The sequence below is a fragment of the Dromiciops gliroides genome, chromosome 1 (assembly GCF_019393635.1).
Source record: "Dromiciops gliroides isolate mDroGli1 chromosome 1, mDroGli1.pri, whole genome shotgun sequence".
In the NCBI taxonomy this organism is placed as follows: Eukaryota; Metazoa; Chordata; class Mammalia; order Microbiotheria; family Microbiotheriidae; genus Dromiciops; species Dromiciops gliroides.
Genome location: NC_057861.1, coordinates 334,342,376 through 334,366,946, shown reverse-complemented (window position 1 = coordinate 334,366,946; position 24,571 = coordinate 334,342,376). Strand labels below are relative to the sequence as shown.

At 38.7% G+C, this 24,571-nt stretch overlaps 1 protein-coding gene across 1 annotated transcript in view; it reads left to right on the top strand.

The window, feature by feature from the left end:
- The window catches only part of MOCOS (molybdenum cofactor sulfurase), a 100,275-nt gene extending 82,854 nt beyond the window's left edge, over positions 1-17,421 (top strand). Inside the window, exon 15 of the mRNA XM_043996713.1 lies at positions 15,719-17,421. Within this exon, the coding sequence (XP_043852648.1) occupies positions 15,719-15,844 (126 nt within the window). The 3' untranslated portion in view covers positions 15,845-17,421. The remainder of the gene's footprint in view (positions 1-15,718) is intronic.
- Positions 17,422-24,571: the final 7,150 nt, after the last annotated feature.

The following is a 24,571-nucleotide window of genomic DNA, read 5'->3' as shown; positions in this document are numbered from 1 at the left end:
TCACCTTCATTTTTGCATCCTTGCAACAATGTTATGTACATGGTGGGTGCTCAGTGTTTGTGGAATGTATGAATGAATGGAAAAGAATGGAAAGAAAAGAAAGATGAGTGTCTGCCAGCTTGTTCCTATCCAGTGACTTGACCTTCCATCTGCTGCTGCTTAACTCCAAGTGCTCATAATAGCTACCCATAGGGAGCTGCTCCTTCCATACCCTATTCCAGCTCTCAGATTCCCAGGGTGCAGCTTATTGTTCTGAAACAAGTGAACGCAGAGTTGACAGGTTTAAGCTCATACTTTTGATTAAAGGGAAAGAGATTCTACTCTATTCCACCTGCAAAAAAGATATCCCATGTGGGGAAAAAGAGAAATTATGCTGGTAAATGTGGGATATTTATATATAGTGAGGAATGCAAAGCCAGGGAGTGATCAATGTGGGGTGAGATTTTTAAAACAGAAAACACCTGCATTGATGTAAATTATTTTGTATACAAAACTTTGATTAGTTAAAAATATTTTATCCATAATAGTAACTCATATTTACATAGCATTTTTTTTTGGTGAGGCAATTGGGGTTAAGTGACTTGCCTAGGGTCACACAGCTAGTAAGTGTTAAATGTCTGAAGCTGGATTTGAACTCAGGTCTTCTTGACTCCAGGGGCAGTGCTCTATCCACTGCGCCACCTAGCTGCCCCTATATAGCATTTTGTGGTTTACAAAGTTCTCTCTTTACAGCAATCTTGTCCCATGATGTAGGTATTATGATTTCATTGAACAAATCAGCAAATTGAGACTCCTTGAGATTAAAAGACTTGTTCCTGATCGCGTGACTAAGAAGCATCAGGATTAGAGCTCAGACTTGGGTCTTCGGATGCCAAGGCCAGTATTTTCCCACACACACTGTTTTTCTCTTCAATCTACAAACAACTTCTATGTGTAAAGGTGCTGTAGTACTATGCTAGGTATTTAGAGGGGTAGAAATATGAACAAAAGAGGAGACCTGCCCTCAAGAGGCTTACAGTCTTGTTGAGTATGTGAAATATACCTTCGTGCTCTCATACCTGTGGAACTTGATGTTCCATAGACAGTAAAATGCTTAGTAGAGTGCTTACTCCTTCCTTACCCATTACCTTTTAGAATCCCTGATTTCCTGTGATTCAGATGAAGCCTTGTATATATGGAGTCTTTCCTGATCCCTGTTGCTTCTAATGCCCTATCTTCCAGAACTACCTGATATCTATTTCATAAATATTCTGCATATTTTTATATTCAAACCATTCATTCCCATGTTAGAATGTAAGCCCCTTGAGGGTAGGTATTGTTGCACTCTTGTCTTTGTTCTCCACTGCTTAGCTTACTTCATAGTAAGTTCTTAATAAATGATTGTTGATTGATTGATTCCATGGACCCGTGTCTATGGATCTGCTTGAGCTTTGATCGTAACCTATCCATGGTTCTCTGTCCATCCTGTGCTGCTCCTCTCTTGTATCTTCCATAGGGTCTCCACCAACTCTGCTGAGGAGAGATGGGGGCAGGTTTTGTCTAGATCTCTTGGAACTGGATCAATAGGGCTGTCTGTCAGCAACTCCTTATTCTTACTATGGGACTGGTCTAGCTTCTTTCTCTTCCCTCCTTACTGCCCCTCCTGGGTCATATATCTCTCTGAACACATTCTTTTGTACCACTTTTCTTTATTCTTTTTCATAAGATCCTTTTTATTATGAACTTAATCATCAATGAATACAAACATTGCAATACACATAAAAGAACAAGAAAAAGGAATTTATTAGAAGCTGTGCACTTCTATCACATATATTTGTAATGTTTGGAATGCTTCATAGCAGCCCATGAAACAAAGATAAGACATACACACATAGAAATGTAAATAGCTATATAAGGCCATATATGATCAAATGCCAAATGAGTGACAAAGGCCAAACTTTGCTATAGCTACTTCCTTTTCTGGATGAGAATCAGGATTTCATTTTAATCTATCTAAACAAAAATGAGCCTAAATATTTGATGCAACTATAAACCATGTACAGGGTAACATAACCATAAAAACACATGTGCACACACCAAGTTATCTTGAGGCCTGTACTATCTCAGATAATGGTCTCCAGTCTTTCCCAGAAAAATATCTACTCTTCATTTCCCAGGCTATTGCCACTACAATTCAGGGGAAAAAGAAGGACAGAGAGGAGGGTGATGAGTGAGAAGCATCAGTGGGAATCAGGTATAAGGAGAGACCATAGATGGGGCTCTTGGTTCCACAGTTGGCTAGGTGTGGGTATGAGTCAAGATAACCCAATTGGGGGAACCTTGCTTTAAGCAAAGACCTCTGTTAGAAATATAAGTGTAGACTAAGAGAGGGAAAACCATTTCAGAGAATATAACATATATATCTCTACCTCCTTCATTCCTGTTAATCTTTTCTAAGCAACTTTATGGATTCAACTCCACTGTCATTATGCTCTCAGGGAAAGCTCATCACCAGGAAACATCATCATGGAAGCTGTATCAGCCTTGTTTCTCATATCTTATCAATAAACTTAGTAGCCTCTGCCCCTCTGATTAAAGGGCTGGAGGGAAGTGCAAAAGTCTCCTCCCAAAACTGCCATTTAGAGAGGGCTCAGAGGATACAACTGTCCCCCCACTCCTACTTTTCAGCTTCCTTTTGTGTGGTGTTTTCCCCCATTAAATTGTAAGCTACTTTGAGGGTAGGGATTATCAAACAGTGCCTGGCATGTAGCAGGCACTTAATAAATTTTTGAATTGAAATGAATTAAGTTTATAAACCTGGGAAATTTGAAGAATGGTAAGACTACCAGTAGTATTAAGAGCGGTGTGTTTGAGAAATCATGTTCCTTATAGACAGGCATTTCAGCTGCCACTGGGTTGTCCAGGTAGAGATGTCTAACAGGGAAGTGCTAATGGAAAATCTGGAGTTAAAGAGAGAGGTGAGGACTACATATGTAGCTATGAGAGTTATGTGGAGAAATGATAATTGAACTCATTGCTTCTGAGAAAGTGTAGGAGGAGAGAAGAGGGTCCTTACTCGAGTGTTGAGGGAAAGAAGCATGCTTAGGATGTGGGCTATAGATGATAATCTGGCAAAAAAGCCTGAGGAGTGGTGGGACAGGTAGGGAGAGAATGAAGAGAGATCAGTGTTATAGGGGTAAGGGTGGACAAAGTATAAATGAGTGGTGGACATAGTTGTCAAAGGTTGCAGAGTCATTAAAGTGACTGAAAACTGAGGACTTTTTTTTTAAGTAATTAAGATATGACTCATAACTTAAAAAAATTTTAAACTTAAACACCAATGAAAATGGACATTTTCATATACATAGTAGAATATAAAGAGAACTGTACCTGTAACTGCAGATCTCTTATGTACAGCTTGCTTTAACAAAAGTATGTATTAAGGTCAACTTGTAACTTTCTCTTTTTAAATCATAAAAGTATTTTATTATTTTCTAGTTACATGTAGAGATAGTTTTCAACATTTGTTTTCATAAGATTTCTAGTTCCAAATTGTTCTCTTTCCTCCCTCCCTAAGACAGCAATCTGATACAGATTATATATGTACAATCACATTAAACATATTTCTGCATTAGTCATGTTGTGAAAGAAAAATAAGAACAAAAGGGAAAAACCTCAAAAAACAAAAACAAAAAAAAGTAGAAACAGTATGGTTCAATCTGCACCCAGATTCCAAAGTTCTTTTTTCTGGGTGTGGAGAGCATTTTCCATCATGAGTCCTTTGGAATTATCTTGGATCATTGTATTGCTGAGAAGAGTCAAGTCTATCACAGTTGATCATCACACAATGTTGTTGACACTGTGTAAAATGATCTGGTTCTGCTCATTTCACTCAGCATCAATTCACATAAATCTTTCCAGGTTTTTCTGAAATCTGCCTGCTTATCATTTCTTACAGCATACTAATATTCCATTACATTAATATACCACAATTTATTTAGCCATTCCTCAATTGATGGGCATCCCCTCAACGTCCAATTTTTTGCCACCACAAAAAGAGCAGCTATAAATATTTTTTGTTCATGTGGGTCCTTTTCCCTTTTTTATGATCTCTTTGGGATATAGACCTAATAGTGGTATTTCTGGGTCAAAGAGTATGCACAGTTTTATAGCCCTTTGGACATACCAACTCATAACTTTCAAAGTTCTCCAGCTTATCACTGTTTCTTTCTGGCTTTCCTTTTGTTCTCTGAATTAAAAAAGAAGATGCCTCATTGACCCTTTCCCCCTTCTTTCCCTCCTTCTTTCTATTCCCTCTTTTTTACCTTTTGTTTCTTCTTTCCTCCATTCTTCCCTTCCCTCCTTCCCTCTTTTCTTCCTCCCTCCCTCCCTTCCTATCCCTACCCCCACTTACTTTTCCATCCCTCCTCCACTGGAAAGAAAAATAACAAGGTCTTTGTAACTAATATGCATTGTCAAGCAAAACAAATTACTATGTTGGCTATGTCTGGAAATGTATGCCTTATTCTGCATCTTAAGTCCATCACCATTCTGTCACAAGGTGGGTAGCACACTTCATGATCAGTTCTCTGAAATCATCATTGGTCATTTAACTGACCAGGGTTCTCAAGTCTTTCAAATGGCTTTTCTTTATAATATTGTTGTTGAATAAATTATTCTTGTTAGTTCTATTTACTCATTCTGCATCAATTCATATAAGTATTCTCTTACTGATTCTCTTTTGATGTAGCAGTTTGAAAATTCATTGAGTGGTGGGATAGGGAGACAGATGGCAAGAGTTAGAAATTTTGTGCTTGATGAGGAAGTAGAAGCAGTGAACTTAGCTCCTAGAAAGAGTGAAAGAGAAAATGGATACAGTATAATAGCTTAGGGACATGGCAGGGTCAAATGAAGGTTTTTATTTGTTTGTTTGTTTTGGTGGGGCAATGGGGGTTAAGTGACTTGCCCAGGGCCACACAGCTAGTAAGTGTCAAGTGTCTGAGGCCGGATTTGAACTCAGGTCCTCCTGAATCCTGGGCCGGTGCTTTATCCACTGCACCACCTAGCTGCCCCCAAATGAATGTTTTTTAAGGGATCAAGCTTACTATTTTTGTAGGCAGTAGAAAAGGAACCAGTATATATGGAAACACTGAAGATAAGGGGGAGTGGTGGTGGTAGTAGTGTTAGTGATAAAGATTGGGAAAAAACCCAGAGGGGATGGCAATAAGGGTCCGAGTTCTGCAGTTGGTACTGTCAAGGAAAAGGGGCACCTCCTCCCCCCCCCCCACCGCCCAAGAGACTAAATCAGAAGTTGAAATAGTATATAGAGGATTTTTGAGATGAAGTGTAGGGAAAAGATAGAACTTAGGACTGATGGCCTTGATTTTCTCAGTAATATAGGAAGCAACATTTTCTGAAAGGTGGGGCTAGGGAATGACATAGGGGATGTGGAGAAAGGTAGGGGGAGGTTAGGAGCAATTACTACGCAGAGCATGATAGTGAGTCAATTGGAGAAGAATAAAAAGATGACTATGTATTGAAGGCTTAGTTGAGATTAGACAGCATGAATCTGTATTTCCTTGATTCAATTCATCAATGACACAACAAATAATTCTCAATGTACCTTCTCCTCATAAAGTACATTTCCTGAAAACAGCAAAACAAAACCTTCTAGGAGTGTGATTGGGATTGATACGACAAGTTCTGTTCCACTTTTGTAGTTTACCAGTTTTTTGTTTAGTTTTTTTTAGTGAGGCAATTGGGGTTAAGTGACTTGCCCAGAGTCACACAGCTAGTAAGTGTCAAGGGTCTGAGGCCGGATTTGAGCTCAGGTCCCCCTGAATCCAGGGTTGGTGCTCTATCCACTGTACCACCTAGCTGCCCCTTACCAGTTGTTAATAGAAAAGAATGTATGCCTTTAACTCTGATAGTGAGATACTAATGCTCATTGTATCTGACATGTGCTTTGTTGCTTTTTCATGTTCCCTTTATTCACATTGTCGTTCTTGCCATTCAGTTATTTTCAGTGGTGTCTGACTCTTCGTGACCCCATTTGGGATTTTCTTAGAAAAGATACTGAGGGGCAGCTAGGTGTCACAGTGGATAGATCACTGGCCCTGGAGTCAGGAGGACCTGAGTTAAAATTCGACCTCGGGGGGCGGCTAGGTGGCGCAGTGGATAAAGCACCAGCCCTTGATTCAGGGGTACCTGAGTTCAAATCTGGCCTCAGACACTTGACACTTACTAGCTGTGTGACCCTGGGCAAGTCACTTAACTCCCATTGCCCCACAAAAAAAAAAAAGAAAATTCGACCTCAGACACTTGACACTTACTAGCTGTGTGACCCTGGGCAAGTCATTAAACCCCAATTGTCTCACAAAAAAGAGAATATAAAAAAAAAATTTTTTTAAAAGAGATACTAGGGGCAGCTAGGTGGCGCAGTAGATAAAGCACAGGCCCTGGATTCAGGAGTACCTGAGTTCAAATCCGGCCTCGGACACTTGACACTTACTAGCTGTGTGACCCTGGGCAAGTCACTTAACCCCCATTGCCCTGCAAAAAAAAAAAAAAAAAAAAGAGAGATACTGGAGTGGTTTGCCATTTCCTTCTCCAGCTCATTTTTAAAATGAGAAAACTGAGGCAAACAGGGTGACACAGCTAGTAAGTGTCTGAGGCCAGATTTGAACTCAAGAAGATGAATTTTCCTGACTCCAGACCTAGCACTCTATTCACTGTAGCACCACCTAGATGTCCCACATTTGCAAAATTTTCATGAAGACAGGCATAATGATAATGGATAGGACAGCCTTGGATTCCAGAAAATCTAGCTTTCTAGTGCTGCCTATGCCAATTCTAGCTGCAGCACTTAGCCTAGATAACTCTAAAGTTACACAGGAGTGCCTGAATTGTACCAATGAAATCACAGTTCTAGACTACTACCCTCTACCCTCCTCAAGATCCCCCAGTTATGCACACACTGAAGAGACCTTGATGTTAGTATTAGAATGAAATAGGCTTTTTCAGGTGATATTCCTTTTTTTGGCAGGGCAATGAGGGTAAAGTGATTTGCCCAGGGTCACATAGCTAGTAAGTGTCAAGTGTCTGAGGCTGGATTTTAACTCAGGTCCTCCTGAATCCAGGGCTGGTGCCTTATCCACTGCACCACCTAGCTGCCTCTGCAGGTGATATTTCACATAATTTCTACATCTGTAAACAGTAACATAATTGATTAAAAGGTATGCAGAATACAAGATCCTACTATGCTTATTGTTTGTTTAGAATTAAAACAACAACAACAACAACAACAACAACCAAGTTTTGATTTGTTAGAATTAAATACCACCTTTCTAACTATGTGTCTTATTAAAGATAATGACTAAAAATCAAGTATGTGAAGAATGCCTATTTTCTAGACTGTGGAGAAACTCTGGAACTTGTCTGGTAGTATGTATATCATCTGGGCTAGACACAGTAACCCCAAGTTTCTCTCTGAAGTGAAGTCCTATATTCTAAAATTTTTTGAAAATAAATCAGGGCAGCTAGGTGGTACAGTGGATAAAGTACCATCCCTGTATTCAGGAGGACCTGAGTTCAAATCCAGCCTCAGACACTTGACACTTGCTAGCTGTGTGACCTTGGGCAAGTCACTTAACCCTCATTTCCCCACAAAAAAGAAAGAAAATAAATCATAGTTTTATTCCAAGCTTAGCAAACATTAAATAAGATGGTCATTTTCATATGAAGAAAAAAAAAGATTGTATATAAAACTGAAGATCTATATTACATATGGCTTGCTTTTTTGTTTTGTTTTGTTTTGTTTTTACGGGGCAATGAGGTTTTATAGCCCTTTGACCATAGTTCCAAATTGCTCTACAGAATGTTTGAATCAGTTTACAACTTTACCAAGAGTGTATTAATGTCTTGTTTTCCCCATATCCCCTACAACATGTCATTTTCCTCTGCAGTCCTATTATTCAATCTAATAGTATTACCCCAGTATGAAGTATTACCCCAGAATTTTTTTGACCTGCATCTCTCCAATCAATAGTGAGTTAGACCATTTTTTTTTTCATATGGCTATAGGTAGCTTTGATTATTTCATCTGAAAACTTTATATCTTTTGATTATCTGTCAATTGGGGAATGGCTCTTTAACAAATTTGACTCAGTTCTCTATGTGTTTGAGAACTGAGGTCCGTCAGACAAACTTGCTTCAAAATTTTTTTTCACAGTTACTATTGCTAACTGTATTTCCCTCTATCCTGTTCCCTCCTCATGACATTTACTCTGTTTTCTATCTTTTTTCACCTTATCCCTCCTCAAAAGTGTTTTGCTTCTGACTGCCCCCTCCCCCAATCTGCCCTCCCTTCCCCCCCATCTCTTCCTACTTTCCTACAGGGTAAGATATATTATTATACCCAATTTAATGTGTGTGTTATTCCCTCTTTGTGCCAATTCTAATGAGAGTAAGGTTCACTCACTCCCCAGCACCTCCCCCAACTTCCCCTCCACTGTATAAGCTTTTTTTGGTTTCTTTTATGTGAGATACTTTACCCCATTTCATCTTTCCCTTTCCCTTTCTCCCAGTGCATTCCTCTCACCACTTAATTTTTATTTTTTAAAATATATTATCCCTTCATATTCAACTGACATCTGTGCCCTCTGTCTAAATATATTCCATCCAGATGCCCTAATAATGAGAGAGTTCTTATGAGTTAGAAGTATTATTTTCCTATGCAGGAATGTAAACAGTTTAACCTTTTAATATCCCTTATGATTTCTTTTTCCTGTTTACCATTTTTTTTTTTAGTGAGGCAATTGGGGTTAAGTAACTTGCCCAGGGTCACACAGCTAATAAGTATTAAGTGTCTGAGGCTGGATTTGAACTCAGGTACTCCTAACTCCAGGGCCAGTGCTCTATCCACTGCACCACCTAGCTGCCCCTCCTGTTTACCTTTTTATGCTTCTCTAGGGTCTTGTATTTGAAAGTCAAATTTTCTATTCGGCTCAGGTATTTTCATCTAGAATGCCTGAAAGTCCTCTCTTCGTTGAATTCCCATTTTTCCTCCTGAAGGATTATACTCAGTTTTGCTGGGTAGGTGATTCTTGGTTGTAATCCCAATTCTTTTGCTCTCTGGAATATCATATTCCAAGCCCTATGATCCTTTAATGTAGAAGCTGCTAGATCTTGTGTTATCCTGACTGTGTCTCCACAATACTTGAACTGTTTCTTACTGCATGCAATATTTTCTCCTCGACCAGAGAGCTCTGGAATTTGGCTATAATATTCCTGGAAGTTTTCGTTTTGGGATTTCTTTCAGGAGGTGATCAATAGATTCTTTCAATTTCTGTTTTACCTTCTGTTTCTAAAATATCAGGGAAATTTTCCCTGATGATTTCTTGGAAGATGATGCCTAGGCTCTTTTTTTTGATCATGGCTTTCAGGTAGTTCAATAATTTTCAAATTATCTCTCTTGGATCTATTTTCCAGGTCAGCTGTTTTTCCAATAAGATATTTCACATTTCCTTCTATTTTTTTTCCTTCTTTTGGTTTTGCTTTATTGTATCTTGATTTCTCATAAAGTCATTAACTTCCATTTGCTCAATCATAATTTTTAAGAAGAGATTTTCTTCAGAGAGCTTTTGTAATTCCTTTTCCATTAGGTAAATTTGGCTTTTCAAGCTGTTGACTTTTCCCCCCATGATTTTCTTGCATCACTCTCATTTCTCTTTCCATTTTTCCCTCTACCTCTTTTACTTTATTTTCAAAGTCCTTTTTGAGCCCTTCTATGGCCTGAAATTAATTCATATTTTTCTTGGGAGCTTTGGATGTAGGAACTTTGACTTTGATATCTTCTTCTGAGGGTGAATTTTGATCTTCCTTGTCACCATAGAAACTTTCTAGGGTCAGCATTTTTTTCCGTTTGTTCATTTTCCCAGACTATTTCTTGACTTTGAACTCTTTGTTAAAATGGGGCACTACTTCCAGGGTAGAGGGCACACTGTTTCAAGCTTCATGAGATTTGAGCAGCTGTTTTCAGAGATACTTCTAGGAATTTGTAGTGTCCTTAGTTCTTCCAAGATGGTATGATTTAAGGAGAGGTATGTTCACTACCCTCCTGGCCTGTGCTCTGGTCTGCAAGCAACCACAGGCAATCTTCTCTGTCCCAGAACCTGGAACAGAATCCTGCTCCACTGTGGCTGTAAGCTTATGTGTTTGTGATCTTTCCCCACCTGGGATTGTCACTCGAGACTTTGACCTGGATCTGAATAACACAAAACAGCAGAGTCCCACCTCAGTGCCAGCAAGAGACCCCTGTAATCTCCCCCTGGCCCACTGCTTTACCCCCTCACCATCCATGACTGGGTTCCAGAAGCAGCTGCTACTGTAGCTGATTCAGAGGCTCCAGAGGCCTGGGTCACTGGGATTGGGTCTGACCTGGGGCTGGATCTGTGCTGGCGCAGCCAGTGCCGGGCTGTGCTCCACTCTTACCCTTGTACAACAGACCTTTCCTGCCAACCTCCTAAGTTGTCTTTGACTGGAAAATTATTTCACCCTGTCCTTTTTTGGGTTCTGCTGCTCTAGGAATTGTCTTATGGCATTATTTGAATGTATTTGGAGGGGTCTTGGGGAGAGCTCAGGCAAGTCACTGCCTTTCCTCCACCATCTTGACTCCCCCTCCCCCATTTCTTCCTATCTTAATTAGAGCAAGTTACTTCTGCAAGACTTTGTTCCTCCCAAGTGATGTCACTGTTACCACTTGTCTTTGCTGTCTTCTGGTCATTTGTGTTGCTTATGCTAATGCTGAACCCTACCACCACCAATTCATAGTAACTACCTTAATGACTTCTGTCTGCCCTCCTAGAACCTGGCTTCTGGACCTACTGTCTCTTCCATACCCTTGAAGCCTAGTTGTACTTTGAGACTTGGTTCCCTCCAAGCACACAAAATTCTATTTTAACAGGTGCTGGTGAATCAAGTGCCCCAAGGTTTGGGCTGAATAAAAGCTGATTGATCTTGAGTTTGTTAATATTGTAGACTCTCATAAAATATAAACATTAATTATTGAAAACTAATTTGTGTACCATTTATAGAATGCAGCTAATACATTGAAAGAAGAAATAACTTCTTTTGTTTGGCTGTATTATAGCTTTACCTTTAGCAAAAGAATAATTTAAAATGTTAGGATTACCTGAGTATAACAAAACTATCACAACATGGGAAAATAATAAAGAAAACCTGAGGGTTGGTATCTGGGAATATTTTTACCATCTTCCTCACTGCTGGTATTACCTTTGGCTATAGACAAGGATACTATTTAAACTACAAAATGTTATTAGAGAAGAGATTTCATAAGAAATTCGCTCCATCTCAGCTCCCTTTAAAACATGAAGTATCAATATTTAATGCTATTTGTACCTAGGATTCTATTAAATATCCAGTATTAAGGAGGACTCTTGGGAAATTGTAGCCTGGTGTTACCCTTGAAGAAATATGTTCTTATGATGATGATGATAAAGGAAAATGTATAGCTCTGGAGTAAGTTCTTTCCAAAATAAACTAGCTCAGGTTCTTGACATAAAAATAACAATAGCTTTCATTTATATGGTGGTTTAAGTTTTTCAAAAAGCTCTAACCATATAAAATAATAGTTTACATTTATAAAGCACTTTAAGGTTTGCAAAAAGCTTTACATATATTATCTTATTTGATCTTCACAACAACTTTGTAATATAAGTTCTTTTATTCTAAATGAAGAAACTGAGGGAGAAAGAGGTTAAGTGATTTGGACTGGGCATCTATTATCTTCTTTGATCTTCACACCAACTTTGTAATGTAAGTTCTTTTATCCTAGATGAAGAAACCCCTAGTAAGTTCCTGGGCCAGATTTTGAGCCAGCATACTATCCACTATAATACCTATCTGACTATGAGAAATACTCCATTTCAATCAATTAGCAAGCATTTATTAAACACCTAGTGTGTTCCAGATGCTATGCTAGGTGTTGGGGATACAGAGTCTAAAAAAATCACAACAAAACGCAGTTCCTGCCCTGAAGGAATCATGGGAAAAACCTGAATATATCTAAGTAAATACATTTGCAATATTAATACAAGGGAGTTTTGGTTTGGGGGAACCACTAGTGTATGGGGAGGAAAATTAGGCTATCACAATATATAGATAAAGGAATAATGAGGTGAAGCTGACAGTGAGGGTAATTTGATCCACAATGCCAGTGATGCAGGAAGAAGAGAGAATGTTTTTGATGCTGCTGACAAGTCAAAGTATCCTCTTAATAACAGTATCCTCCTCCTCCTTTTTTTGTCAGGGGCCTTGACTTGTCTTCCATCATAATAATATGTATCTATTCAGTCAACAGGTTACCATTTCTTCCTAATGTAAAATTACTTGGCCTTGGATCTTTGTGGGAAAGGGAAGTACATTATACAAATGAATGTTACAAATTCTTTCAACGTATTATCTAAAAGAGCCTTTGAAATTAATAAAATATAACATAATTTGTTTTTAACAAAGTAATGCACTAAAACAATCTTGAAAATCAGTGCAATTAATTAAACTCTCTTAGTAAGTACTTATATTTATTCATAGATGCCTGAACTTGTTTATTACACCTGGAGGACATATTTTCTTCTGTTGTTACTGTTTTCCTATTGATTTATCTGTTTATGTTTAAGGTCTTTGAGCTTTCTTCCTGAACTTTTTGGCAATGTCATTCTTCCTCCCTGCCCCAATTTCCCCTATTACTCATTTTCTGACTCCCTTCCTATTGTAGTTTCATTGGGGGCTGGATCTCAGCCTCCAGTGCTAGGCAATAAACAGTTCACCAGCCTAGACCTCTGCCACAAGTGATTTTTAAATAGTCAGAAATGACTCCAGTTAGATGCTGTGCTCTTCAGCTCTCTTGGTGGAGTGCTACACAGTTTCACGTGTGAACACACACACACACACATATACACACATACAAACAGTGTCCTGTCCCACTCCCTCTATTCTTTCTTTCTTTCTTTCTGGTTTTTTTTTTTTGGTGAGACAATTGGGGTTAAGTGACTTGCCCAGGGTCACACAGCTAGTAAGTATCAAGTATTTGAGAGTGGATGTGAACTCAGGTCCTCCTGACTCCAGGGCTGGTACTCTGTCTACTGCGCCACCTAGCTGCCCCACTCCCTCTATTCTTTAGGTGTTTGGTCTGGCACCAGCAGTTCAGAGCTCTGCAGGTCTGGTTATAGGGTTATGGTCCCTTGTAGATTTTGGCACATAATTTCTATTTTGGAGAGGTTTGAGAGGTTGTGGGGATCAGAGAAAATGTATAGTCCTCCATCTTGTTGCTACATTTAAATCCATTTCAATAATGAAATATATTCTTAGTTATTCCCTCTGAGTTTCCATCAAAATTCTTTCTTCTCTATCCATTCTCATAACTGTTAGAGAATTCTAACTAAATTTTTTTCTCATTTTATTCATTTTAAGTCTATCTCCCCATCTCAAGTCAGAGTGTAATGTGCACAATACACTAGGAACTTAAAGTATTTTGATCTTTACAGAATGGCTTTCATTTTTGGAACAGCATAGAAATTCAAGCAGGTAAAACTTCATAGGATGAGAAAAAATAATTGAATTGTGGTAGATGTGAGAGGACCAGGAGAATGAGGTTAGGTGTGCAGAAGTAAAAAAAGCATATATCAGAAAGAGAAGAGGAATGAGGCAGCCAGTCAAGAGGTCTATAACCTGAAAGGGAAAAAGAAAGGGAGAAACACTGTCCACATAGATTTATCAAACATGCTACCAGGGAGAGGAGCAGGTAAAGTATGAGAAGAAAAATGACAGAAGAGAGGACTAGCAATTTACAAGAGACAATATCCAAAAACAAAAGACAGAAGTAAAACTGATGGCCCTAAGATATTTATATGAAAATGTACAATCTATAGCTAATATGAGGCAACCTATAGACCATAATTTTTTAAAAAATCAAATTTGGCCTTAAAGTTATTGCTGAAATTGTGTGAAATGGAATGCCTGACTGGAATATGGCACTGGAAAGATATGCCTTATTCAAAAGGAAGAGAATAGATGAAAGGGCTGGGAGAGTAGCAGGGTTGGTTGAAAAGATATGAAGAAATGTTGTGGCTCAGTAGAAGAGTGTGTTGGAGATGGACAGAGAAGACCTGGTTTCAGATCCTGTCTCTGGCATTTGAATGGACAAAGTCACTTAACCCCTCCCAGCCTCAGTTTCCTTTACTATAAAATTAGGTCGTTGGATCAGATAAATTCTAAATCGATGATCCTATGATTCTAAGGCCAGGCAGGAGAGGATGGAATATATTTGGGTAAGGATCAACAGAGGGATAGACAAGAGTGATGACATGGGGGTCTAGTCCAAGATAGAAGGAAGAGCTATAAATGGTGGCTTCTGTTCAGAGATAGGCTAGACCAAATGATCCCTTCCAATTCTGCAGTTCTGTGATTTAGAGGTTTGTTAGGAAGGGCTGCTACATCATGAAGCCCTTCTGGTAATGAAACAGTGAACCTTCCTTACTTTACACTAAATTCTACTTTGTACTAGGTAGGATTATAGAAAAAGTCTAGTATATATAATTTTGGGGTTTTTTGTTTGTTTTTGGTGAGGCAATTGGGGTTAAGTGACTAGCCCAGGGTCACACAGCTAGTTAAGTGTCAAGTGTCTGAAGTCAGATTTGAACTCAGGTCCTCCTGAATCCAGGGCCGGTGATCTATCCGCTGTACCACCTAGCTGCCCCTAGTATATATAATTTTTTGTGTGTGTGAGGCAATTGGGGTTAAGTGACTTGCCCAGGGTCACACAACTAGTAAGTGTCAAGTGTCTGAGGCCAGATTTGAACTCAGCTCCTCCTGAATCCAGGGCCAGTGCTTTATCCACTGTGCCACCTAGCTGCCCCTTTAGTATATATAAGTTTTAAAAAATATTCTGAACTTAAGAAATAAACAAGTATTTCTATAACAGTAGAATAGAAAAAAGATAATTGCACATGAAACTATAAATCTGTTATGTACAACTTGCTATTGTTTTAAAATACATAATAAAGGTTTCATGTAACTTTCTTTTTTTCCCTTTTTTTCTTCCTCCTCCCACCCTAGAAATGGCTACCATGAGACGCAAATAGGTATCAATGTAAAATCATTCTATACATCGATTTATCAGTTCTTTCTCTGGATGTAGATAGCATCTTCTTCCCTAGGTCCTTATTAGTTAATTTGGGTATTTATAATATTCAAAATCAGTTATTTGCTCAAAGTTGTTCTTAAAACAATATTGCTATTACTGAACACAATGTTGTCTTGCTTCTGCTCATTTCACTCCTTATGATTTTGTGCAAGTCTAGCCATGTTTTTATGAGCTCATTGAGCTCATTATTTCTTTCTTAAAGCACAATAGTATTCCATTATGATCATATATCACAGTTTGTTCAGCCATTCCTCAATTGATGGGCATCACTGAAATTTCCGGTTCTTTGCCACTACAAAGAGTTGCTCCTTAGAACATATAGGTTCTTTTCCTTTTTATCATCTTTAGAAATAGACCTACTTGTGATATTTCTGGGTCAAAAGGTATAGGCAGTTTAATAACTCTTTGGACATAATTTTAGATTGCTCTCCAAAATGGTTGTTATTAAAATGCTAATTTAATTTCTTTGAAGTTTATTATTGTTAACAAGAACAAATAAATCTTTTTATTGTTTTCCAGGTTAACTTTGGAATATACCTGATGCATGAGCCTTCAGACTCATCTTCAACATGTTTCCTCTCAGTGGGATCACAGGTGCTTCCTGTGTTAAAAGATACAGAAAACCACTCTTTACCAAGCTCTTGAGGAATGGGTTGACTTCAGGACGATAACATTCAGGGCAACATTTACAGGCACAAGTTGAGTCTTTCCCAGCTGACTCCATCATCCTCATTACAACTTGCAAATCACCCACGAAAACATACTGTCAACTTAGTTCTTCAAAAAGTGCTCTTAAGGAGAAAATGGGCTGGTCTCCTCCTACAAAGAGTAGGAACTTGAGGCTGTATTTACCCTTTTTGCTCTCCTGAATGAAACCCCAACAATATCCAAAATAGATCTGTGCTGGTAGAGTAGGAGAATGAGATAGAGAAGAGAATTAGGCTAAATATTCCATGTAATTTGAGGTTATTCAAAACAGTCACTTGTTCAAATGCAAATATGTATTTCACTGTATTATATTTTGAAACAAGCAAGTTTAGTAAAGTACTTGGGATATTTTAATTCATATTTTTGTTGATACCAGGACATTTTTTTGCACATTGTTCTATTTTTATGCCTTAGGAAGAATGTGGGGACTCTTCTTTCACCACCATTTCCTTGCTATGAAGGACAGTGGTAAGTGCCTACCTGGGCGGAGAGGATAGGAAGATTGCACCTAACCTGCTTCTGTATTTTCTATTGCAGGCAGAGGTGTATCCCTTTGTATGAGGGGATTATCAGCAGCTAAATTCTTAGCTTCACAGCAACAAGCACTGAAGTCCAACTCAGAGCATCATGTTTTTGTTTAGTGCCCCAGTGGAGCCAGTAAGCAAATCAAAGAGTTCTTTTTATGACTTTCCTTATTCTTTGCCATATTCCAAACGTAAGTCACATTCCTAAGTACTCATAAGTCTGTGTACCTGCTGTAGTTACACAGAGGATTGTAGGTTCTGCACAAAGAAAGGACCGAATCTACTGACCAGAGAGGATATTGGAATTGAAGGGGACCTTGGATAGCCATCTGGTCCAAATCTCCTCTAGTTCAGTAATTCCCTCTATGCCATCCCTGGCAGATGGCTGTATAACCTCTACTTAAATACTTATGCTTTGCAAGGAAGGAACCTTGTTCCTTTGTTAGACAGGTCTAATATTTAGAAAATTCTCATGCTGAGTTGGAATGTCTTCCTGTAATTCCTTCCCATTAGCCTTAGTCCTGACCTCCTAAGGAACACAGCCCAAAGCAAATTCTTTTTCAACTTTTATTGACTGGAGATGAACAAAACTTAGTCACTCTAGCCTTTCCCATTTCTAAACCATCCTATGCCTATTATATTAATCTTCCCAAAACTATTTTCAGCATGTTACTCCCCCCTCAAGGACCAACAATGGCTTCCTAGTGCCTATCATGTCAAGTGCAAACGCCTTTACTTTTTTGTCTTAAAGACTCTTCATAACCAGATTCAATTTATTGCCTTTTGCAAATTGTAATTAAATCTTTAACACACAAAATTATATTCAAATCTTGGCAATATAGAGTCTTCCTTGCTAAGAGTACTTTTCAGTCTTCTCTTTATGTATTTTGTATCTAAGTGCTTGCATGCCTGTGTGTGTGTATATGTGTGTGTGTATTGTCTCCCTCCTCTCCCCCCATTAGAATGGAAACTCTTTGAGGGTAGGTACTGTTTTTGCCTTTTAAAAAATATCCTCGGGGGCAGCTAGGTGGTGCAGTGGATAGAGCACCGGTCCTGGATTCAGGAGGACCTGAGTTCAAATCCGACCTCAGACACGTTACATACTTATGAGCTGTGTGACTTTGGGCAAGTCACTTGACCCCAATAGCCTCACCAAAAAAAAATATCCTCAATGTTAAGCATAATATTTGGCATAAAGCAAGCACTTAATAAATGTTTATTGATTGATTGATTCTGTTGTAATTAATATGGGTATATCTGCATAAGGTAGTTGGCTTGGCCCATTGAGGCCAAAACCATGGATTTAACTATTAGACTATTAGCTTTGAAAAGTGTTCCATAGCTATGGAATATACTCTTCACCTTGACCAGCTCTCTCACAAATATCTGCCCTATGTTGATACAAGGGAGTGTGGTAAAATAATGGAATTTGGCAGACTGATTGGAGATAGGCCACACCTGGCCTGCCCTGAGTGACATATCCTGCTGATGTCAGCAGGGGAACCACTCTCCACAGGCAGTTTGAAGGACTTCCCTTTTGGGGGAGAGAGAGTAAACGCTTGCTGAGGGAAGCCTGGTCTCTTTCCAGTCAGTGAGAGAGGTTTTTCCTGGCGTTTTGTCTTGTGGGCCCTGGCTGCATGGCTGTTTCCCATCAAAACTATGGACCCCAGGTGGTGAGTTAATAAAATGAGCCCAATTCTTTGAATTAGCTGAGCTGGAAGCAAGTTTGGGGATTGTATAGGCTTTTGTTAGAGTTAGGGGGATTATCATTTTCCTTTTCTTTCTTCCCTTATCCTTGACTTCATTAATTTCACCTTTGCTGTGTATTTTATTCCCATTAATAAAACCTGATTCGTTTGTGGAAAAGAGACTGTTAAGGCCTGGGAGAAATAACTAAAAAGGCAGTTCGGAGGGGAGGAAGTTTTGGACCTAGAGGTCCCTCATTATTTTCTGAACCCCAGTATTATGGCAAGCCACCCAATTAACTCTCCACAAATTAAATTTGGCCCATACAGGAGATTAAGTGATGTGGTGGCCTATCTTATCAAAACTGGGTTAGCTGTTCTACACATTAAGGATAGCACATTTGTAGTCTTCTCCACATACATTACAGACATTTTGATAGTCTCTTATTGTACTTTTTAAAAGCTTAGATTTTAAAATCTTGATTCAATGTTACAGTATAGAAGATACTGTTTTCCCAAAATGTCCATTTTTGCCTGTAATGCAGTATTTTCATTGTTCTTCTCAAGAGGGTTTAAGATGAATTTTTCTTATCTTGGTTTATTTTATAAAATAGACTCAAAGTAATAGTAACAGCACATAACTGTAATGCCATGGGGTAGATAGTGAAAACATTATCACTCTCATTTTGCAGATGTGGAAACTAAAGGGTAGGAAAGTTGAGCCTCACTCACAGTCATGCTAGTAGTAAGTATTGGAGTAGGATTTGAACCCAGGTCTTCTGACTTGGAAGTCCAGGACTCTTACCTGAATTACCTATTTTAAGAAGACTTCCTATGCTGTAATTCTTTTCAGTTCACCAGCTAACACTTTTGTTAGTAAGATTTCCTAGGGAGCACTTTACAATAGGAAAGTCTGGGTAAATATTACTTTGTACAAATTAAATCCAGTGTCACTTGAAAAACCAATATTTTAATACACGGAGAGCCATTTTTCATATAAGATAAGTTGACGTCTGCCATTTAAGTCTTTAATGCTGAGACCCAGCCCAGTTATTGACTGGGGGATGGCAGTGAGGGTATAGAATTAGAGTATATCAATCAGTATGAACACATAGTTTCTGTTGATTATACAATTTTTCTTTGTAGATTATAAAAGCAAATGATCTTAGAGATCCAAATTTATGAGAGAGGTACTGAAACTTGACCAATGGCCTAACACTGAGATCAGAAAGTGATTTGTTCCTATAATAAAGAACAAGGAAAGATGTCTAATAGCTATTAACCCTAAAGTATGCTACAGAATTATACAAGCTTAGAACTAACCCCTGCCTCCAACAACTTAAAAAGCTCCCTAGCTATATTCGAAAAAAAAAAATCCCCATTACAACATTCACAAGGAGTCTTCTAGCCTTTTCTTTAAGACTTTTAATGAGGGGGTACCCACTACCTTCCAAATAAGCCAATTCCAGTTTTTGAGTGCTATGATTATTGAGAAATTTTTTTCAGATATCAAATATAAATTTGCTTCTTTGCAATTATCACTCACTCCTTCTAGTTCTTTCCTCGGATATCAAGCAGAATAAGTCAATCTCAATCCCTTGTTCCCACCCTCCCACCTTCCCCCTACTGACCCACTAATATTTCTTCCTTTCCTCCAGTCTTTGATGAAGAGGTGGCCCTTCTCCTTGACAAAGCCAATCTCTCTCCATGTACTTTGTCTTTTCCAGTAGATTGCTCCCTCACTAGTCTTTTTCATTCTAAAAATCAGTCTCTCCCCATCTACTAGTTACTTTCTTACTGCCTACAAACATATTCATTATTGCTCCATCCTTAAAAAAACCTCTTACTCGATCCTACCATCCACTTAAGCTATCATACTTTATCTCTCCTCCATTTCTTGGTCAAGCTCGCCACCCGCGGCACCCCCCCCCCTCCCCCCCCCCCCCCCCCCCCCCCCCCCCCCCCCCCGGCCAATGAGGATTAAGTGACTTGCCCAGGGTCACACAGCTAGTAAGTGTCAAGTGTCTGAGGTCAGATTTGAACTCAGGTCCTCCTGAATGGAGGGCTGGTGCTTTGTCTACTGCGCCACCTAGCTGCCCCTACTTGGCTAAGCTTCTTAAAAAAGCTCTGCAATGTTTTCAGTCAGTCAGTCCCTGGTCTCCTTCAAATCTCAGTTCAAATTCTACCTTCTACAGAAATTCTTTCTAAATCCTTTTTAATTTTAGAGCCTTCCCTATTTTGATTATTTCCAATTTATTCTGTATTTAATATAGCTTGTTTGTACAAAGTTATCTGCGTGTTGTCTCCCTGATTAGACTGTTAGTTCCTCAAGACCAGGCATTGTCTTTTTCCTTTCTTTGCATACCTAGTGCTTTGCTCAGTACCGGGCACACAGTGGGTACTTAACAAATATTTATTGACTGACTGCAAGCTCTTTGAAGACAGGGTTTTTCTTTACTTTTTGTATTTGTATCTTCAGCTTGGCACATAGTAAGCACTTAACAAATGCTTATTCATTCATTTATTTAATCGATAGTGGTTTGTTATGTCAGGTACCTACTAGGCACTAGAATACAAAAACAAAAATTCCACAATCTCAGAATTCAAGAAGCTTATATACTTTGGGAAGTGACAACTTATACAGATATAAAAGGAAGAGTGGGGATTGATTGAGTCAATCAATTATCAAAATCAATAAAAATTAAGGTAACTAACAAAAATGTTAGCCCTGATCCCTTAACCAGGTGAGATGACCTTTATTGAATCAATCAGTCAAAGACATTCCAGTTAGGTGAACAACAACTTCAAAAGGACACATGTTTGGCTATGGCTGAGGAGACCATATCATGTTCTGTAGGTTTACCATAAAATAGTTCAGAAACCAAACATTCTATTGTCAGGACGGTGAGTGGTAGAAAGAGTGCTTTCCTTTATAGAAGGCAGAGCCTAAATTTCTTAGATCACTTCACTTTGTATTTGCCTTGCCTGGTTTCAGCTCCACTGAACAAGACACCCCCAGTGTCCTGCCCTCCCCCCAACTTTCCTGCCTCCTTTCATGTGTTGTCTCCCTCTTTAGATTGTAAGCTTGTTTAAGGCAAGGATTGTCTTTTTATAAATTGTATCCCCAGCACTTAGCACAGTGTCTGACATGTCATAGGTGCTTAATAAATGTTTATTGAATTGTATTACAACAGCCCTAGCCAAGTCCTAGAGAGGGAATCATTTCAGTGGGGAGAGGGGAAGAGGAGAAGATCTTTGCCTCCTCCCCACCTTCTTGACCAGAAGAAAACCTCGTGAACCTCATTGACAGCCTAGAAGTGTTTCTTGGAATAACAGTGATGAACAGTAGTGTCTGCATTTGGAGCCAAGGACAAATTAGACACATGGAGGAAATAAAACTTCAATATTCTTAAAGGACCCAAGCAGAAAAGCTACATTATGTCTAAAGCATGAGGGACCCATGAAGGGAAGAAAAGAACTTTTACTAAAAGTACTTGCCAGAGCTCTGAGTTAGCTCTTTGCCAGTGTGCTAAGTTTGTGTCTATTCTCTTTAGAGAGTGAGATGGTTTTAAAAGAAAGTGGGTGCTTGGTTTCAGACATTTTTGTGATTTCGGTTAATTTTTTTATTCTCAACTTAACAAACCAAAAAAAGGGCATTTCAATATGCATAAATAACAGAAGATGATTGTATAAGAAACTTCAGATCTCTATCATGTGCAGTATACTTTTCTCTTAAATATATAATAAATTCAATATGTAACTGTCAAAACTATCCTACTTGTCTATGGTTCTTTCTGGCCTTCCTTCTATTCTTTTTTATGCATTAAAAAAGATGCTTCAATGAGTGGTTTTTAGTGGTTTTTTCTCTTATTTCCCCTCTCCTATTCCTATCCCCCTCTCTGATCCTTCCATTGGAAAAAAGAAAAAAGAAAAAAGAGAGCAAAACCCAAGTGAAGTAAGTTTCTCCATTGGCTACATCTGAAAGCATATGTTTTACTAGGCATCTTGGGTCCATTCCTATTCCCTTTCTCTCAGTAAATGGGTAGTGTATTTTAGCAACAATCCTCTGGAATCATGTTTGATCATTATGTTGATCAAAATTCTTAAGTCTTTCCAAGTTGTTTTTCTTTCTTTCTTTCTTTTTTTTTTTAGTGAGGCAATTGGGGTTAAGTGACTTGCCCAGGGTCACACAGCTAGTAAGTGTTAAGTGTCTGAGGCTGGATTTGAACTCAGGTACTCCTGACTCCAGGGCCGGTGCTCTATCCACTGCGCCACCTAGCCGCCCCTGTTTTTCTTTATAATGCTGTTATAGTATCACTTTTTCACCTTGGTTCTCCTCACTTTACCCTTTATCAGTTCATAAAAATTTTCCTAGATATACTTTTGTTCTTGTTCTATCTTTTCAGTAAATATTCTTTTGTTAAAGTTGAGTTTAATTGGTTATCAATGATATTAAAGAGATGTAAATTGGTCAAAATGGTATTTAGGTAGGAATTTCTAATTAGATGGTATTGGCAGGACATTAAATAGTGACTGCTGTTGAGAAAACATTGGATGGTGGCTAAATAATGATAGTATTAGAAGACACCTTGTTCCCTTAGAGGTCCCCCTTGGCTCCTGAGGGGAAAGAGATGTAACTTTATTCTGGGGACTTTCTAGTTTGTAAGCTTCACAAAATGCAAAGCATTTTGTATTTCCTTAGCACTCAGCACAGTGTTTTGCATAAAGTAAGTACTTAGCATTTGCTAAAGTAAAAAAAAAATGTTATTTTAAAAAATTAGTCCCCTCCAGTGTCAGACACTTACTAGCTGTGTGACCCTGGGCAAGTCACTTAACCCTGATTGCCTCCTAAAAAATTAGTCTTACCTCAGCTAAGAATTCTTCTTATAAATTTATCTTGCATTTTTAATATGTGCTTATTTAGGTACATATCTCTCCCAATAGATTGTAAATTCTTTAAGAGCAGGGATTACTTCATTTTTGCCTTTGTATTCCCAATGCCTAACCTAACCTGGTACCTAGTGCGTGGTAGGTGCTTAACAAATGTTTATTTATTAATTGATTAGATGAAGGAATAGATATATAGAGGGTACAAGGCCCTCCTGACTCATATTTTCTTAGGTGTTTATCCTTGGCCAAATTTCATTTTTTCACTTCTGGAAGAAGCTGATGAGGGTTACCAAAGGAGAGAGATGGAGAGACAGAGACAGAGACACACAGAGACAGAGACACATAGAGGAAACAAATAGTAGTGGCAAACATAGATCTTGCATTACTCTTGTTCTGGGGGAAGAGGGTTGCTTGACTACCTAGCAACTCAAAATACTTTCTTCTTCGGGGCAACTAGGTGGTGCAGTAGATAAAGCATCAGCCCTGGATTCAGGAAGACCTGAGTTCAAATCCGGCCTCAGACACTTGACACTTACTAGCTGTGTGACCCTGAGCAAGTCTCTTAACCCTCATTGCCCCGCAAAAAACCAAAACAAAATAAAACAAAAAATTTTTCTTCCTGTGTTGGGAGAATTAACCCCAGAAAAGTGGTATAAATCCATAGGATTGTAAAGGTTTCTGGGGGAAGGTGCGGCTCACTGGAGGAAGGGGAATTCTTGACTCTTGCAAATCCAAGTGATTTCTCCTTGCAAGAGTTACTTATCCCCAAGATAGTACTGTAAGTCTGCAAGGCTGTCTAGGCACCAGTGAAAGGTGGAATTCAACCAGATGGAGACTTGCTTAACTCTAGCAACCTCAAAATGCCTTCTCTTCTGGGGCAGGAAAGTGTCAACCCAAAGGCAGTATCATAAATCTGCAGGACTATGTTTCATTGGGAAAGGAGTTTGTTTGGATTTTTTTATGGGATTTGGGGTAAGTCCTTGCATTGTTTTTGTTGGATGAAATGGCCTCTCTTCTATGTGTTCTATGACAGTATTTTTTCTTTTCTCTAGGGACCTAGGCACGAGCCAAATTTTAGTGTTCCTTGAGAAGGGGGAAGGAGGTTGGATGGAGGCATAATGAACCAAATTCTGATGTTCCTAGGGGAAACCCTGGGTCGGGGCACGAGCCAAAAAAGATGATGAGTACAAAGCTCCTAAGATTGAACCCCCTCTGTGTAAACTCAAAATTTCTGTTCTGGGCCATGAGCTATTTACCATAGGTTGTTTGCACAAGCCAAAAGAGATGATTAATGAGAAATTCACAAAATTGAACATGGCTCATGAAAACTCAGAGCCTCAGTTTTAGTCCACAGGTTGCATATTGGCACATTATCCTGTTTGGAGATGACATGAAGCTCAGAGAATGGATAGCTGACATGTTGGGTGACAGAGTCAGAATCCAAAAAGATCTCAACACGTTAGAAGAATGGACTAAATCCAATAAGAGGAAATTTAACAGAGATCAGTGTCAAGTTTTAAATTTGAGTTAAAAATATTAACTTCATGAGAATGTACTATTACACA